General features: G+C 38.8%; 1 protein-coding gene across 1 annotated transcript; it reads right to left on the bottom strand.

Annotated features, from left to right (window-relative positions):
* Window positions 1-1,875: 1,875 nt before the first annotated feature.
* On the bottom strand, window positions 1,876-7,615 carry LOC127121187 (uncharacterized). Its single transcript, XM_051051765.1, has 2 exons — window positions 7,059-7,615; window positions 1,876-1,968 (listed from the first exon to the last, which is right to left on the bottom strand). The coding sequence occupies exons 1-2, from the start codon at window positions 7,348-7,350 to the stop codon at window positions 1,955-1,957; spliced, it is 306 nt and encodes a 101-aa protein (XP_050907722.1). The 5' UTR covers window positions 7,351-7,615; the 3' UTR covers window positions 1,876-1,954.
* Window positions 7,616-19,167: the final 11,552 nt, after the last annotated feature.

Here is a 19,167-nt window from a genome sequence, read left to right on the forward strand (position 1 = left end):
TTTAAAATAATGATGGAAGAATTATGGCTCAATTGTAATATGCAAGTGCAATTGGTTGTCTAATGTATTTGATACAATGTATCTGACATAGCATTTGCAATTATTAAAATGAGTAAATTTACTAGAAATTCTAATTATGATCATTGGAAGGCTATCACAAAGAATTTTGGTTATCTTTCGAAAAACAACAATTTTGGCCTCCATTACGATAGGATTCCTGTCATATTAGAAGGATATATCAATGTGAGTTGGATATCGAGTGTTGAATATCATAAATCTGCATTTGGTTGGATATTTACACTAGTTGTGGATGCAATTTCTTGGAAGAGCAAGAAACAAATATGGATCACTCTCTCAATCATAGAATCAGAGTTTGAGGCTCTTGCTTCCGCTAGTGAAGAAGTTGAATGGTTGTGGGACCTTCTGTTGGAAGTTCCATATGCTAAAGACAATATTTCAAAGATGTTGATACATTGAGGTAGTCAAGTCATTTTACCTAGAGCAAACAAAGATTGTATAAAATAAAGTTTAGGCAAGTAGGACTATTTATTAAGGGTGTAATCATTTCATACATATATGATCGAGCTATAATTTGTTTGATCCATTTACTATACCATTGGCCATATATTTAGTAAAGACTACCTCGAGAGGTATGGGATTTAAACTACTTGAATAAGGCTACCGACAACGGTAGCAACCAATCTGAAGTTAACAAATCTTAACCTAAAATTCAATGGGTAACAATAAGTTATTGATTTGGATGTTTGTGCAACATTATGTGACAATATTGACTATTACATATTGAGGGTTGAGTTTTTTAAAACTCTTAATGAAGTTCTATATCGACGATATGTATCTCAAGAAGTAGATACAAAATGAACTTCACCTATGAATTTCGAGATGGTGTCGTCTCAAAGTAAGAGTTGGAGTTTCTCTCATGAAAAATTCACGAAAATAGGAAAAGCACATGGCAATAAATAGTGTTAGGCGAGAGATGTGGGCGAAGAATCATTAAAGAATTTGTGTAAGATAACGCCGGTATAATCACAAGGGATAATGGTTCAGAGCATAGCTACCTAACATTTCGATTAAACTTTACATTATCCTTACTAAGGTTAAGTTCAAATCGAAAGATACTTAACTATATTAACAATCTATGTTTCTCTTTTATGGAATTGGTCTTGTCATTATTAGAACAAGTGGGGGATTATTGTAAATTATTAAGAATTAGTAATCTTGAGTGTGTTCCAAAATGACAAGAAAATATACAAGTGAAGATTAATTTTGAATTCAGAAATAGATAACACTTGTGAAGTGTTACAGTAGGTTTGAATTCAGAAATAGACAACACTTGTAAAGTTTTGCAGTAGGTTTAAATTCGAAAATAGGAAACACTTCGTGAAGTATTGTAGAATGAAAGTATGCAACTCTTGAAGAATCTTGCAGTAGGCGAAACAATGTAACTTTTGGAAAAAGCTTGTAACTCTTGGTAAACGGAAGTTGTTTCACCAAGGATCGCAACCTTGTGAAACAATACCAATATAACCTATAAATACTTCATTCCGGATTCAAAAACAATATACTTCACTACGCCAAATAAGGGAAAAGAGGGCGCTTATTTTGGCCTATAATGTAACACCCTTCTAAAATACCCCAAATATTTAATTAAAATAATAAACATATATCAGAGTAATTATGCAGTTAAGGGTGTCACACAATCATTCACACCATGTTCCAAAATAACTGTCATGCTCTTTATTTACCCAATTAAACATTTGCATAAATCGCAGCGGATATAAATCAAATTAATCAAAACATGTAACATACTACATGTAAACTGGTTCAACAATCTTTAACAACATAATTAAAAAGGTTCCCTCCCGATGTTACATCTATCAGAGCATGACCCACTAGGGAGACTACACTAGACTCCAAGCATTCGCTTCTACTCAACTCATTTCTCGTTACCTGAAAAATAGTTGTAAGGGTGAGTTCCTCAATCGATATAATAAGCATTATAAAATCTCATGTCATGTTAAGTAATTTGACACATTAATCACCCTAATCACAACATACAATCAGTAACAGCACATCAGCTCAACGTCATACTCAACACCAACATAAAACACAAGAAAATCTCAAATCATACTCCATAACAACACAAACACACGTATAATATTGGAATACATCCATTCATATTATACGCCATACATAATTTATGCAATGAGACTCCACACATGCGGTACCGACTATTCTTGAACATATAGTTCAAGCTCACCGATCAAATCCAGATACGGCTACTAAGCTCACTAGTCCCACTCATTTGAGATCTAATGACTCACTCACTAATTCCTCACCATGGGAATTAGCTACAGCCCCGAAGGCTATGCTATGCACACTAATCATCTAGCATGCAGACATCAACAACAAATCCACAATGATTCACTCACTAATTCCTCACCATGGGAATTAGCTACAGCCCCACAGGCTATGCTATGCACGCTAATCATCTAGCAATGCAACATCAACAACAATTCACAAGGGACATATGCTCACACTCTAAGCCATACAACAGTCCATTCACAAATACATGCAATATATATACATTCACAGCATTATGCATTTCATCATACATCATCAACACATGTATCAACACATCATATCATGTCAAATAATTAAACACAGTATTAGCACACTCTACTAATACCTATACTGCTCAAAACAACGGGAAATGATCCCTACTACGTCATACATCAGCTAAGTTACATCACTCAGCCTAAACAACCAAAAACTGCACAACAACAGTTCAGGAAAACCACAAGTCTGCCCATACGCGTATTGCCTATGCCCATACGCGTATGGCGCATTTCCTCGCCCAACCCATACGCGTATCATCTGTCTCATACGCGTATGCTACGCGTACCACTCTCCCATACGCGTACCAACAGAGACAAAATCTACGTTCAAAATATCATTTTCCTCACCCATACGCGTAAGGCCTCCTCCATACGCGTACCAGCCATATCATACGCGTATTGCCTAGTGCCATACGCGTATGACCAGAAACCAGAATTTCCAGATCTGCAATGGCTTTCTCTGCTACGAGATCTATCCAATTCAACCTTCCACAGTCCAAATTTTACACACAATTCATTCATCTCATCTAACACGAATTATCCGCTTTCGATTTCACAAATTTCTAACGTTTCTACCTCTAATTCCTACGAATTTCTTCAATTTTAATCCAAATTTCGTTCATCCCAAAAGTTCACAAATTCATCATACATCATTCAATCAGAGGCATATCAATGGTTTCTCACTACCCATCACATATTATCCCATAATACCCATTAATCGATGATAAACCCCCCTTACCTGAGTTAATCCGGCGAATCTTTAAGCTTCAAGCTTTCCTTCCTTCAACCCTTGTTCCTTTGCTCTTTTCCACTTTCTGTCTCTTTTCCCTTTTCACGTGAAAATAACCTTTTTACCAAAAAAATGGGATTTTCTAAATTCCAACTTATATATTTTCCAATAATTATTATCCCAATAATAATAATAATAATTCAATAATTCCAAAATAATAATAATAATAATCCAATTATCTAATTAAATTAATAAATATTATTAACTTAGTTTAAATAATTATCATATTATTATCGGGGTGTTACAACTCTCCCCCACTAAAAGAGTTTTCGTCCTCGAAAACATACCTCAAGTGAACAACTCTGGGTAAGACTCCTTCATCTTACTCTCCAGTTCCCAAGTCACATTGCCACCTGCTGGTCCTCCCCAAGCTACCTTCACCAAGGCAATCTCTTTACCCCGCAACTGCTTCAACTCTCGATCCTCAATCCTCATAGGTGATGTCTCAACAGTCAGGTTATCTCTCACCTGTACATCATCTACTTGGACTACATGCGACGGATCATGAATGTACCTCCTCAACTGAGACACATGAAAAACCTTATGCAAATTCGCAAGCGACGGCGGTAAAGCGATACGATAGGCTACCTCTCCTATCCTCTCCAAAATCTGATAAGGACCAATAAATCGAGGTGTCAACTTCCTTGACTTCAAAGCTCGACCAACACCAGTTATTGGAGTAACACGAAGAAACACATGATCTCCCTCTTGGAACTCAAGTGACTTCCTCCTCTTGTCGTGATAACTCTTCTGACGACTCTGAGCAATTTTCATCTTCTCCTGAATCATCTTAATCTTTTCCGTAGTTTGTTGAACAATCTCCGGTCCAACCACAGCACTCTCACCGGACTCATACCAACATAAAGGTGTCCGACATCTCCTACCATACAAAGCTTCAAACGGTGCCATACCAATGCTCGAATGAAAACTATTGTTGTAGGTAAACTCAATCAAAGGCAAATGACAATCCCAAGCACCTCCCTTTTCCAAAACACAAGCCCTCAAAAGATCCTCTAGTGACTGAATCGTCCTCTCAGTCTGACCATCAGTCTGCGGATGATATGCAGAACTCAATCTCAGCTTAGTTCCCAAAGCCTTCTGCAAACCTTCCCAAAACTTCGATGTAAATCTAGGATCTCTGTCCGAAACAATACTCGACGGAATACCATGAAAACTTACAATCTTCTCAATATACAACTCGGCTAATCTCTCTAACGGGTAATCCATTCTGATCGGAATAAAATGAGCCGATTTTGTCAATCTGTCAACAATTACCCAAATAGCTTCAAAATTCTTATTTGTCCTCGGCAACCCAGACACAAAATCCATACTGATACTATCCCACTTCCACTCTGGAATAGCCAACGGTTGCATTAGCCCAGACGGCTTCTGATGCTCAATCTTTGACTTCTGACAAGTCAAACAGGAATAAACAAAACTCGCAATTTCTCTTTTCATTCCCGGCCACCAAAATAACTTTTTCAAATCATGATACATCTTCGTAGCTCCAGGATGAATACTCAAGCCACTACGATCTCCTTCCTCCAGAATACTCTTCTTAAGTTCGGTAACATCCGGAATACACACTCGATTACCAAATTTCAAAACACCATTCTCATCAACTCTGAATTCACCACCTTGGCCTTGATTCAATAAAGTCAACTTATCAACCAAAAACACATCGGATTTCTGACCCTCTCTGATCTCATCCAGAATACCACTTGTTAACTTCAACATTCCCAATTTAACACTATTGTGAGTACTCTCACACACCAAACTCAAGTCTCTAAACTGCTCAATTAAATCCAATTCTTTAACCATTAACATAGACATATGCAATGATTTCTGACTCAATGCATCAGCCACTACGTTTGCTTTACCCGGATGGTAATTCAAACCAAAGTCATAATCCTTCAGAAATTCTAACCATCTCCTCTGTCTCATATTCAGCTCTCTCTGATCAAACAAATACTTCAAACTTTTATGGTCACTGAAAACCTCAAATCTTGACCCGTACAAATAATGCCTCCATAACTTCAGAACAAATACAACAGCTGCCAACTCTAAATCGTGTGTCGGATAGTTCCTCTCATGAACCCTCAATTGTCTCGAAGCATAAGCTATAACCTGCTTGTTCTGCATCAACACACCACCCAAACCCAACAATGAAGCATCACAGTAAACCTCAAATGATTCCGACGGACTCGGTAATATCAGAATAGGAGCAGTAGTCAACCTTCTCTTTAACTCTTGGAAACCTTCTTCACATTTTGAATCCCAAACAAACGCTTGCCCCTTTCTAGTCAACATCGTCAACGGTAACGCCAACTTAGAAAATCCCTCAATGAACTTCCTATAATAACCAGCCAAACCAAGAAAACTTTGAATCTCAGCAACAGACTTCGGAGCTTCCCACTTAGACACCGCTTCTATCTTAGAAGGATCAACAGCAACACCACCTCTTGAAATCACATGACCAAGAAAACTAACCTCTTCTAACCAAAATTCACATTTAGAGAGTTTAGCAAATAACTTCTTTTCTCGGAGAACTTCTAAAACCACTCTCAAATGCTCAGCATGCTCTTCTTCAGATTTCGAATACACCAAAATGTCATCAATAAACACCACAACAAACTTATCTAGGTACGGATGGAAAATCCTATTCATATACTCCATAAATACTCCAGGCGCATTAGTCACACCAAAAGGCATTACAGAATACTCATAATGTCCATACCTTGTCCTGAAAGCAGTCTTCTGAATATCCTCAGTTTTCACACGTATCTGATGATACCCGGATCTCAAATCTATTTTACTGAACACACTCGCACCAACCAACTGATCCATCAAATCATCAATCCTCGGCAGAGGATACCGATTCTTGATCGTCACTTTATTCAGTTGCCTGTAGTCCACACACAACCTCATAGTACCTTCTTTCTTCTTAACCAATAACACTGGTGCACCCCACGGTGACACACTCGGACGAATAAATTTCTTATCCAACAGATCTTCCAACTGACTCTTCAATTCAGCTAACTCAACAGCAGACATACGGTACGGAGCCATCGATATCGGTCTAGTACCAGGTACTAAATCAATCGAGAACTCAACTTCACGCTCTGGTGGCAATTCATTCACCTCTTCCGGAAACACATCAGGAAAATCACACACCACGGCTAGATCACCAATCACCAGTTTATTTTTAGCTTCCAAAGTCGCTAACAGCATAAACAACTCTGCCCCATCTGCTACTTCCTCATTCACCTGCCTTGCAGATAGAAACAAACTCTTTCCTTCCTCAATCTTAGGAAAAATCACAGTCTTATCAAAACAGTTGATATAGACTCGGTTAAACACCAACCAGTTCATACCCAGGATAACATCAACCTGTACTAGTGGAAGACACACAAGGTCTATCCCAAAATCTCTACCAAAAATACTCAAAGGACAACCCAAGCAAACTGAAGTAGTAGTCACTGAACCCTTTGCAGGAGTATCAATCACCATACTACCATACATCTCAGATATCTCTAACTTAAGTTTCACAGCACAATCCAAAGATATAAAGGAATGAGTAGCACCGGTGTCAATAATAGCTACAAGAGGAAAGCCATTAATATAACACGTACCTCGGATCAAACGATCATCTGCAGAAGTCTCAGAACCCGATAAAGCAAAGACCTTGCCTCCCGACTGGTTCTCTCTCTTCGGCTTAGGACACTGTGGACTGATATGACCCAACTCTCCACAGTTGAAACAAGTTACAGTCTTCAACCGACACTCTGCAGCCAAATGACCACCTTTTCCACACTTGAAACACTTCATCTCAGCACTGGTACACTCATGGACACGATGTCCAGCCCGACCACATCTATAACACTTAGCAGGGGCGCTAGAGTCTCCCCCACTAGGCCTCTTCATCCCACTCTGCTTCTGGAAACCTTTGCCAGCTGCATACGGTTTTCCACGATCATTCTGATTCTTGCCTTTCCTATCAATTCTCTGTTGATAGCTCTCTGCTCTGGCTTTGGAATCCTGTTCAAAAATCCTGCAACAGTCAACCAAGTCAGAAAACACTCTGATCCGCTGATATCCAATAGCCTGCTTGATCTCAGGACGCAACCCGTTCTCAAACTTCACACATTTCGAAAATTCTCCAGCAGCCTCATTATAGGGAGTATAATACTTTGACAGCTCTGTGAACTTAGCAGCATACTCCGTAACAGACTTGTTACCCTGCTTCAACTCTAAGAACTCTATCTCTTTCTTTCCTCTGACATCCTCTGGAAAATACTTTCTCAGAAATCTCTCTCTGAACACAGCCCAAGTGATCTCAGCATTTCCAGCAGATTCCAACTCAGTGCGGGTAGCAACCCACCAATCATCTGCTTCCTCTGACAGCATATGCGTACCGAACCTGACCTTCTGGTTTTCGGCACACTCAGTCACTCGGAAGATCCTCTCAATCTCCTTCAACCACTTCTGAGCACCATCTGGATCGTATGCTCCCTTGAACATTGGAGGATTGTTCTTCTGGAACTCACTCAGCTGACGAGCAGCTCCCATTCCCACAACATTCGGATTCCCTCCAAGTACTCCAGCTAGCATACCCAGAGCCTCAGCAATCGCAGCATCATCTCTACCTCTTCCAGCCATCTCTATTCTGAAAACCCAAACAACTAAAACAATGAGTACTGATAGGGTTACACAACACCTATCCCGTACAGGGAAAACAGAATAATTACGACTCGACTCGACCGACTATGCTCTGATACCACTAATGTAACACCCTTCTAAAATACCCCAAATATTTAATTAAAATAATAAACATATATCAGAGTAATTATGCAGTTAAGGGTGTCACACAATCATTCACACCATGTTCCAAAATAACTGTCATGCTCTTTATTTACCCAATTAAACATTTGCATAAATCGCAGCGGATATAAATCAAATTAATCAAAACATGTAACATACTACATGTAAACTGGTTCAACAATCTTTAACAACATAATTAAAAAGGTTCCCTCCCGATGTTACATCTATCAGAGCATGACCCACTAGGGAGACTACACTAGACTCCAAGCATTCGCTTCTACTCAACTCATTTCTCGTTACCTGAAAAATAGTTGTAAGGGTGAGTTCCTCAATCGATATAATAAGCATTATAAAATCTCATGTCATGTTAAGTAATTTGACACATTAATCACCCTAATCACAACATACAATCAGTAACAGCACATCAGCTCAACGTCATACTCAACACCAACATAAAACACAAGAAAATCTCAAATCATACTCCATAACAACACAAACACACGTATAATATTGGAATACATCCATTCATATTATACGCCATACATAATTTATGCAATGAGACTCCACACATGCGGTACCGACTATTCTTGAACATATAGTTCAAGCTCACCGATCAAATCCAGATACGGCTACTAAGCTCACTAGTCCCACTCATTTGAGATCTAATGACTCACTCACTAATTCCTCACCATGGGAATTAGCTACAGCCCCGAAGGCTATGCGATGCACACTAATCATCTAGCATGCAGACATCAACAACAAATCCACAATGATTCACTCACTAATTCCTCACCATGGGAATTAGCTACAGCCCCACAGGCTATGCTATGCACGTTAATCATCTAGCAATGCAACATCAACAACAATTCACAAGGGACATATGCTCACACTCTAAGCCATACAACAGTCCATTCACAAATACATGCAATATATATACATTCACAGCATTATGCATTTCATCATACATCATCAACACATGTATCAACACATCATATCATGTCAAATAATTAAACACAGTATTAGCACACTCTACTAATACCTATACTGCTCAAAACAACGGGAAATGATCCCTACTACGTCATACATCAGCTAAGTTACATCACTCAGCCTAAACAACCAAAAACTGCACAACAACAGTTCAGGAAAACCACAAGTCTGCCCATACGCGTATTGCCTATGCCCATACGCGTATGGCGCATTTCCTCGCCCAACCCATACGCGTATCATCTGTCTCATACGCGTATGCTACGCGTACCACTCTCCCATACGCGTACCAACAGAGACAAAATCTACGTTCAAAATATCATTTTCCTCACCCATACGCGTACCAGCCATATCATACGCGTATTGCCTAGTGCCATACGCGTATGACCAGAAACCAGAATTTCCAGATCTGCAATGGCTTTCTCTGCTACGAGATCTATCCAATTCAACCTTCCACAGTCCAAATTTTACACATAATTCATTCATCTCATCTAACACGAATTATCCGCTTTCGATTTCACAAATTTCTAACGTTTCTACCTCTAATTCCTACGAATTTCTTCAATTTTAATCCAAATTTCGTTCATCCCAAAAGTTCACAAATTCATCATACATCATTCAATCAGAGGCATATCAATGGTTTCTCACTACCCATCACATATTATCCCATAATACCCATTAATCGATGATAAACCCCCCTTACCTGAGTTAATCCGGCGAATCTTTAAGCTTCAAGCTTTCCTTCCTTCAACCCCTGTTCCTTTGCTCTTTTCCACTTTCTGTCTCTTTTCCCTTTTCACGTGAAAATAACCTTTTTACCAAAAAAATGGGATTTTCTAAATTCCAACTTATATATTTTCCAATAATTATTATCCCAATAATAATAATAATAATTCAATAATTCCAAAATAATAATAATAATAATCCAATTATCTAATTAAATTAATAAATATATTATTAACTTAGTTTAAATAATTATCATATTATTATCGGGGTGTTACAACTCTCCCCCACTAAAAGAGTTTTCGTCCTCGAAAACATACCTCAAGTGAACAACTCTGGGTAAGACTCCTTCATCTTACTCTCCAGTTCCCAAGTCACATTGCCACCTGCTGGTCCTCCCCAAGCTACCTTCACCAAGGCAATCTCTTTACCCCGCAACTGCTTCAACTCTCGATCCTCAATCCTCATAGGTGATGTCTCAACAGTCAGGTTATCTCTCACCTGTACATCATCTACTTGGACTACATGCGACGGATCATGAATGTACCTCCTCAACTGAGACACATGAAAAACCTTATGCAAATTCGCAAGCGACGGCGGTAAAGCGATACGATAGGCTACCTCTCCTATCCTCTCCAAAATCTGATAAGGACCAATAAATCGAGGTGTCAACTTCCTTGACTTCAAAGCTCGACCAACACCAGTTATTGGGAGTAACACGAAGAAACACATGATCTCCCTCTTGGAACTCAAGTGACTTCCTCCTCTTGTCGTGATAACTCTTCTGACGACTCTGAGCAATTTTCATCTTCTCCTGAATCATCTTAATCTTTTCCGTAGTTTGTTGAACAATCTCCGGTCCAACCACAGCACTCTCACCGGACTCATACCAACATAAAGGTGTCCGACATCTCCTACCATACAAAGCTTCAAACGGTGCCATACCAATGCTCGAATGAAAACTATTGTTGTAGGTAAACTCAATCAAAGGCAAATGACAATCCCAAGCACCTCCCTTTTCCAAAACACAAGCCCTCAAAAGATCCTCTAGTGACTGAATCGTCCTCTCAGTCTGACCATCAGTCTGCGGATGATATGCAGAACTCAATCTCAGCTTAGTTCCCAAAGCCTTCTGCAAACCTTCCCAAAACTTCGATGTAAATCTAGGATCTCTGTCCGAAACAATACTCGACGGAATACCATGAAAACTTACAATCTTCTCAATATACAACTCGGCTAATCTCTCTAACGGGTAATCCATTCTGATCGGAATAAAATGAGCCGATTTTGTCAATCTGTCAACAATTACCCAAATAGCTTCAAAATTCTTATTTGTCCTCGGCAACCCAGACACAAAATCCATACTGATACTATCCCACTTCCACTCTGGAATAGCCAACGGTTGCATTAGCCCAGACGGCTTCTGATGCTCAATCTTTGACTTCTGACAAGTCAAACAGGAATAAACAAAACTCGCAATTTCTCTTTTCATTTCCGGCCACCAAAATAACTTTTTCAAATCATGATACATCTTCGTAGCTCCAGGATGAATACTCAAGCCACTACGATCTCCTTCCTCCAGAATACTCTTCTTAAGTTCGGTAACATCCGGAATACACACTCGATTACCAAATTTCAAAACACCATTCTCATCAACTCTGAATTCACCACCTTGGCCTTGATTCAATAAAGTCAACTTATCAACCAAAAACACATCGGATTTCTGACCCTCTCTGATCTCATCCAGAATACCACTTGTTAACTTCAACATTCCCAATTTAACACTATTGTGAGTACTCTCACACACCAAACTCAAGTCTCTAAACTGCTCAATTAAATCCAATTCTTAACCATTAACATAGACATATGCAATGATTTCTGACTCAATGCATCAGCCACTACGTTTGCTTTACCCGGATGGTAATTCAAACCAAAGTCATAATCCTTCAGAAATTCTAACCATCTCCTCTGTCTCATATTCAGCTCTCTCTGATCAAACAAATACTTCAAACTTTTATGGTCACTGAAAACCTCAAATCTTGACCCGTACAAATAATGCCTCCATAACTTCAGAACAAATACAACAGCTGCCAACTCTAAATCGTGTGTCGGATAGTTCCTCTCATGAACCCTCAATTGTCTCGAAGCATAAGCTATAACCTGCTTGTTCTGCATCAACACACCACCCAAACCCAACAATGAAGCATCACAGTAAACCTCAAATGATTCCGACGGACTCGGTAATATCAGAATAGGAGCAGTAGTCAACCTTCTCTTTAACTCTTGGAAACCTTCTTCACATTTTGAATCCCAAACAAACGCTTGCCCCTTTCTAGTCAACATCGTCAACGGTAACGCCAACTTAGAAAATCCCTCAATGAACTTCCTATAATAACCAGCCAAACCAAGAAAACTTTGAATCTCAGCAACAGACTTCGGAGCTTCCCACTTAGACACCGCTTCTATCTTAGAAGGATCAACAGCAACACCACCTCTTGAAATCACATGACCAAGAAAACTAACCTCTTCTAACCAAAATTCACATTTAGAGAGTTTAGCAAATAACTTCTTTTCTTGGAGAACTTCTAAAACCACTCTCAAATGCTCAGCATGCTCTTCTTCAGATTTCGAATACACCAAAATGTCATCAATAAACACCACAACAAACTTATCTAGGTACGGATGGAAAATCCTATTCATATACTCCATAAATACTCCAGGCGCATTAGTCACACCAAAAGGCATTACAGAATACTCATAATGTCCATACCTTGTCCTGAAAGCAGTCTTCTGAATATCCTCAGTTTTCACACGTATCTGATGATACCCGGATCTCAAATCTATTTTACTGAACACACTCGCACCAACCAACTGATCCATCAAATCATCAATCCTCGGCAAAGGATACCGATTCTTGATCGTCACTTTATTCAGTTGCCTGTAGTCCACACACAACCTCATAGTACCTTCTTTCTTCTTAACCAATAACACTGGTGCACCCCACGGTGACACACTCGGACGAATAAATTTCTTATCCAACAGATCTTCCAACTGACTCTTCAATTCAGCTAACTCAACAGCAGACATACGGTATGGAGCCATCGATATCGGTCTAGTACCAGGTACTAAATCAATCGAGAACTCAACTTCACGCTCTGGTGGCAATTCATTCACCTCTTCCGGAAACACATCAGGAAAATCACACACCACGGCTAGATCACCAATCACCAGTTTATTTTTAGCTTCCAAAGTCGCTAACAGCATAAACAACTCTGCCCCATCTGCTACTTCCTCATTCACCTGCCTTGCAGATAGAAACAAACTCTTTCCTTCCTCAATCTTAGGAAAAATCACAGTCTTATCAAAACAGTTGATATAGACTCGGTTAAACACCAACCAGTTCATACCCAGGATAACATCAACCTGTACTAGTGGAAGACACACAAGGTCTATCCCAAAATCTCTACCAAAAATACTCAAAGGACAACCCAAGCAAACTGAAGTAGTAGTCACTGAACCCTTTGCAGGAGTATCAATCACCATACTACCATACATCTCAGATATCTCTAACTTAAGTTTCACAGCACAATCCAAAGATATAAAGGAATGAGTAGCACCGGTGTCAATAATAGCTACAAGAGGAAAGCCATTAATATAACACGTACCTCGGATCAAACGATCATCTGCAGAAGTCTCAGAACCCGATAAAGCAAAGACCTTGCCTCCCGACTGGTTCTCTCTCTTCGGCTTAGGACACTGTGGACTGATATGACCCAACTCTCCACAGTTGAAACAAGTTACAGTCTTCAACCGACACTCTGCAGCCAAATGACCACCTTTTCCACACTTGAAACACTTCATCTCAGCACTGGTACACTCATGGACACGATGTCCAGCCCGACCACATCTATAACACTTAGCAGGGGCGCTAGAGTCTCCCCCACTAGGCCTCTTCATCCCACTCTGCTTCTGGAAACCTTTGCCAGCTGCATACGGTTTTCCACGATCATTCTGATTCTTGCCTTTCCTATCAATTCTCTGTTGATAGCTCTCTGCTCTGGCTTTGGAATCCTGTTCAAAAATCCTGCAACAGTCAACCAAGTCAGAAAACACTCTGATCCGCTGATATCCAATAGCCTGCTTGATCTCAGGACGCAACCCGTTCTCAAACTTCACACATTTCGAAAATTCTCCAGCAGCCTCATTATAGGGAGTATAATACTTTGACAGCTCTGTGAACTTAGCAGCATACTCCGTAACAGACTTGTTACCCTGCTTCAACTCTAAGAACTCTATCTCTTTCTTTCCTCTGACATCCTCTGGAAAATACTTTCTCAGAAATCTCTCTCTGAACACAGCCCAAGTGATCTCAGCATTTCCAGCAGATTCCAACTCAGTGCGGGTAGCAACCCACCAATCATCTGCTTCCTCTGACAGCATATGCGTACCGAACCTGACCTTCTGGTTTTCGGCACACTCAGTCACTCGGAAGATCCTCTCAATCTCCTTCAACCACTTCTGAGCACCATCTGGATCGTATGCTCCCTTGAACATTGGAGGATTGTTCTTCTGGAACTCACTCAGCTGACGAGCAGCTCCCATTCCCACAACATTCGGATTCCCTCCAAGTACTCCAGCTAGCATACCCAGAGCCTCAGCAATCGCAGCATCATCTCTACCTCTTCCAGCCATCTCTATTCTGAAAACCCAAACAACTAAAACAATGAGTACTGATAGGGTTACACAACACCTATCCCGTACAGGGAAAATAGAATAATTACGACTCGACTCGACCGACTATGCTCTGATACCACTAATGTAACACCCTTCTAAAATACCCCAAATATTTAATTAAAATAATAAACATATATCAGAGTAATTATGCAGTTAAGGGTGTCACACAATCATTCACACCATGTTCCAAAATAACTGTCATGCTCTTTATTTACCCAATTAAACATTTGCATAAATCGCAGCGGATATAAATCAAATTAATCAAAACATGTAACATACTACATGTAAACTGGTTCAACAATCTTTAACAACATAATTAAAAAGGTTCCCTCCCGATGTTACATCTATCAGAGCATGACCCACTAGGGAGACTACACTAGACTCCAAGCATTCGCTTCTACTCAACTCATTTCTCGTTACCTGAAAAATAGTTGTAAGGGTGAGTTCCTCAATCGATATAATAAGCATTATAAAATCTCATGTCATGTTAAGTAATTTGACACATTAATCACCCTAATCACAACATACAATCAGTAACAGCACATCAGCTCAACGTCATACTCAACACCAACATAAAACACAAGAAAATCTCAAATCATACTCCATAACAACACAAACACACGTATAATATTGGAATACATCCATTCATATTATACGCCATACATAATTTATGCAATGAGACTCCACACATGCGGTACCGACTATTCTTGAACATATAGTTCAAGCTCACCGATCAAATCCAGATACGGCTACTAAGCTCACTAGTCCCACTCATTTGAGATCTAATGACTCACTCACTAATTCCTCACCATGGGAATTAGCTACAGCCCCGAAGGCTATGCTATGCACACTAATCATCTAGCATGCAGACATCAACAACAAATCCACAATGATTCACTCACTAATTCCTCACCATGGGAATTAGCTACAGCCCCACAGGCTATGCTATGCACGCTAATCATCTAGCAATGCAACATCAACAACAATTCACAAGGGACATATGCTCACACTCTAAGCCATACAACAGTCCATTCACAAATACATGCAATATATATACATTCACAGCATTATGCATTTCATCATACATCATCAACACATGTATCAACACATCATATCATGTCAAATAATTAAACACAGTATTAGCACACTCTACTAATACCTATACTGCTCAAAACAACGGGAAATGATCCCTACTACGTCATACATCAGCTAAGTTACATCACTCAGCCTAAACAACCAAAAACTGCACAACACAACAGTTCAGGAAAACCACAAGTCTGCCCATACGCGTATTGCCTATGCCCATACGCGTATGGCGCATTTCCTCGCCCAACCCATACGCGTATCATCTGTCTCATACGCGTATGCTACGCGTACCACTCTCCCATACGCGTACCAACAGAGACAAAATCTACGTTCAAAATATCATTTTCCTCACCCATACGCGTACCAGCCATATCATACGCGTATTGCCTAGTGCCATACGCGTATGACCAGAAACCAGAATTTCCAGATCTGCAATGGCTTTCTCTGCTACGAGATCTATCCAATTCAACCTTCCACAGTCCAAATTTTACACACAATTCATTCATCTCATCTAACACGAATTATCCGCTTTCGATTTCACAAATTTCTAACGTTTCTACCTCTAATTCCTACGAATTTCTTCAATTTTAATCCAAATTTCGTTCATCCCAAAAGTTCACAAATTCATCATACATCATTCAATCAGAGGCATATCAATGGTTTCTCACTACCCATCACATATTATCCCATAATACCCATTAATCGATGATAAACCCCCCTTACCTGAGTTAATCCGGCGAATCTTTAAGCTTCAAGCTTTCCTTCCTTCAACCCTTGTTCCTTTGCTCTTTTCCACTTTCTGTCTCTTTTCCCTTTTCACGTGAAAATAACCTTTTTACCAAAAAAATGGGATTTTCTAAATTCCAACTTATATATTTTCCAATAATTATTATCCCAATAATAATAATAATAATTCAATAATTCCAAAATAATAATAATAATAATCCAATTATCTAATTAAATTAATAAATATATTATTAACTTAGTTTAAATAATTATCATATTATTATCGGGGTGTTACATATAACAGCGCTTTTAAGCGCCCTCTAAAGTGGCGCTGGCATAGGTAAAGACAGCGCTTTGTTTTCCTAGAGAAAGCGTTGTCTAAAGTGGCCCTTTAAGGGCCACATTATAGTGCGCTTTCAGAAAAAAGCGCCCTCTGGAGTGGTCCATAAAGGGACACCTTAGAAGGCGCTTTCTGGAAAAAGCGCCCTCTAAAGTTGTCAATGTAAAGTGTTTAGAGGGCGCTTTCTGGACTAAGCGCCCTCTAAAGTTGTCAATGTAAAGTGTTTAGAGGGCGCTTCCTACAGAAAGCGCCCTCTAAAGTGTTAGTTATTTTAAAAAAATTTGTTTGAAAAACAGTGCATATTTAATTGGTAACCTGTTCGCATGCTGCAAAAGTGTAAAATTCATATTGATTTCATCCTTTAATCCAATGTTATACACCATTAATCCATTGATATATACAACATGAATCCATTTATATACAACATTAATCCTCCATATATACAACATTAATATATGATTCTTTGATCAACAATATACAACAACATATTCATGATTTAGTAAAAGTACAACAACAATATACAACATATATACAACAACAGCATACAACACAACATTCCATACATATATGTACAACAATATACAACCTAGCTATATGATTCTTTGATCAACAATGAATTGACACAATTCATCCTTCATTTCATCCAAATGAGCTCTTGAGTAAGATTTGTATTCCTCAAAGTACTACAATTAAGAGAATAAAACATATTCATGATTTAGTAACAAATTAGATGAAATATCCGATAATATTAAAATAAACCCTAAGTTATTATTCCATACCATTTTTGGGATGTCTATACGATTCAACGCAATGATATCTCTCATAAATCTCAATACAAAAAATCCGCAATCGACCGAATTGTTTTGCTGAGGACACTACACAGAAAAACAAACAATATATATATAGTTAATTTCTTACAAACACTACTATAAGCAAAAAAACAAACACTATTATAAGCAAAAATAAGATACTTAATATATACCTGAATCTGATCCAGGTAATGTCCTTCCTATTACGGTAATTCTTTTTCGATCTAAATTTTAGTATTGCCCTAACAAAATAAAAACGTATATTGAGATCAATCTGACAGACATAATTAAATATACAAATACACACGAATATTTAGGGGAATTTCACTTATGCGTCAACCGTCTTCTTCATACTCGGATATTTACTCCAATCACCCGATAACGAATCGAGATAATACACCATTAGTCTCGAAAGATCCATAGCAACCAACACCCAGTGACCACTGTAAAATAAAACAAAAATTTAGATGCATGAAAATTTTCTACGTAAAAGATATACATAGATTAGAATGAAATTATTAGAAAGAAAATCTAACCCGTTGCCAAAATTAAACGGTAAAAAATACAAACTGGGTGTAGTATTATCGCCGGCCGCCATGAATCTATCGACTAGTTCATTCTTTACGGATGTTGGATTTTTCGTTATAAACGTTGTGTTGATACGGGAAGCAGCAATAAAATTGAATCGGTTACACAATTCAGTTCCCCGCATCAATGTTACATACATATACCTTAAATAGAAACATAATAAACATTAGACTACTCATTGAAATGTGTAAATAAATTGTTCAACTAAGTAAATAATAGATTGATCGGAGTACCATATGTATGTATGAATGACAACGATGCCCAATTCTTCGTGTTCAAAAAGTTGTTGCATGTCCTCCTTTGCAATTATTTCGGAATGAGCAAATCCGAAAACACCTTCATCAAAATCTACACTACGGATGGCGTCGTGCATAATATCGGACTCTTCCACCATTTTCTCAAGACGCATCATAATTTGAGATTTTGTCCCGGACGTCGTTGGAATATCGTTACCAGCTTTTTTCAACTTTCGACCGGGAACCTAAAAATTCATATAAACTAAATCATGACTTTTTGTGATGCAACAGAATCGTTGCGTATATAATTCAATGGGTATATATATTTGTACCTCTTTTTGAGATGCAACCGACTCGATGCGTCTTGAAATCCCTTTACCAACTTTATGTGTGGGTCTTGTAGGAGTCTAACATTACCATGTAATAAGGATTGATTAAATATCATAATTATAGCTGAATTGAAATGTGAATACTAAATATTCATAATCATTTAGAACATATATACCTCGGCATCTGGGAAAATTAGATCTGACGGTCATCCAACAAAGGATCCGACTGCTTCTCGCATCAACGTTGTCTCTGAAATAACGTCAGGTAATGGTAGAAGCGCGTCGGTATCTAATACAAGGTCAATCGAAACTTTCATATATCCCACCGGGAGGGGATTATGGTGAAGTAATTCACCCGAAGTGTT

Source organism: Lathyrus oleraceus, chromosome 2, assembly GCF_024323335.1.
Source record: "Lathyrus oleraceus cultivar Zhongwan6 chromosome 2, CAAS_Psat_ZW6_1.0, whole genome shotgun sequence".
In the NCBI taxonomy this organism is placed as follows: domain Eukaryota; kingdom Viridiplantae; phylum Streptophyta; class Magnoliopsida; order Fabales; family Fabaceae; genus Lathyrus; species Lathyrus oleraceus.

What these genes read in the sequence shown, in the direction of transcription:
- LOC127121187 (XM_051051765.1), bottom strand. Translation starts at nt 7,350, where the DNA reads ATGAAGAGGCCTAGTGGGGGAGACTCTAGCGCCCCTGCTAAGTGTTAT.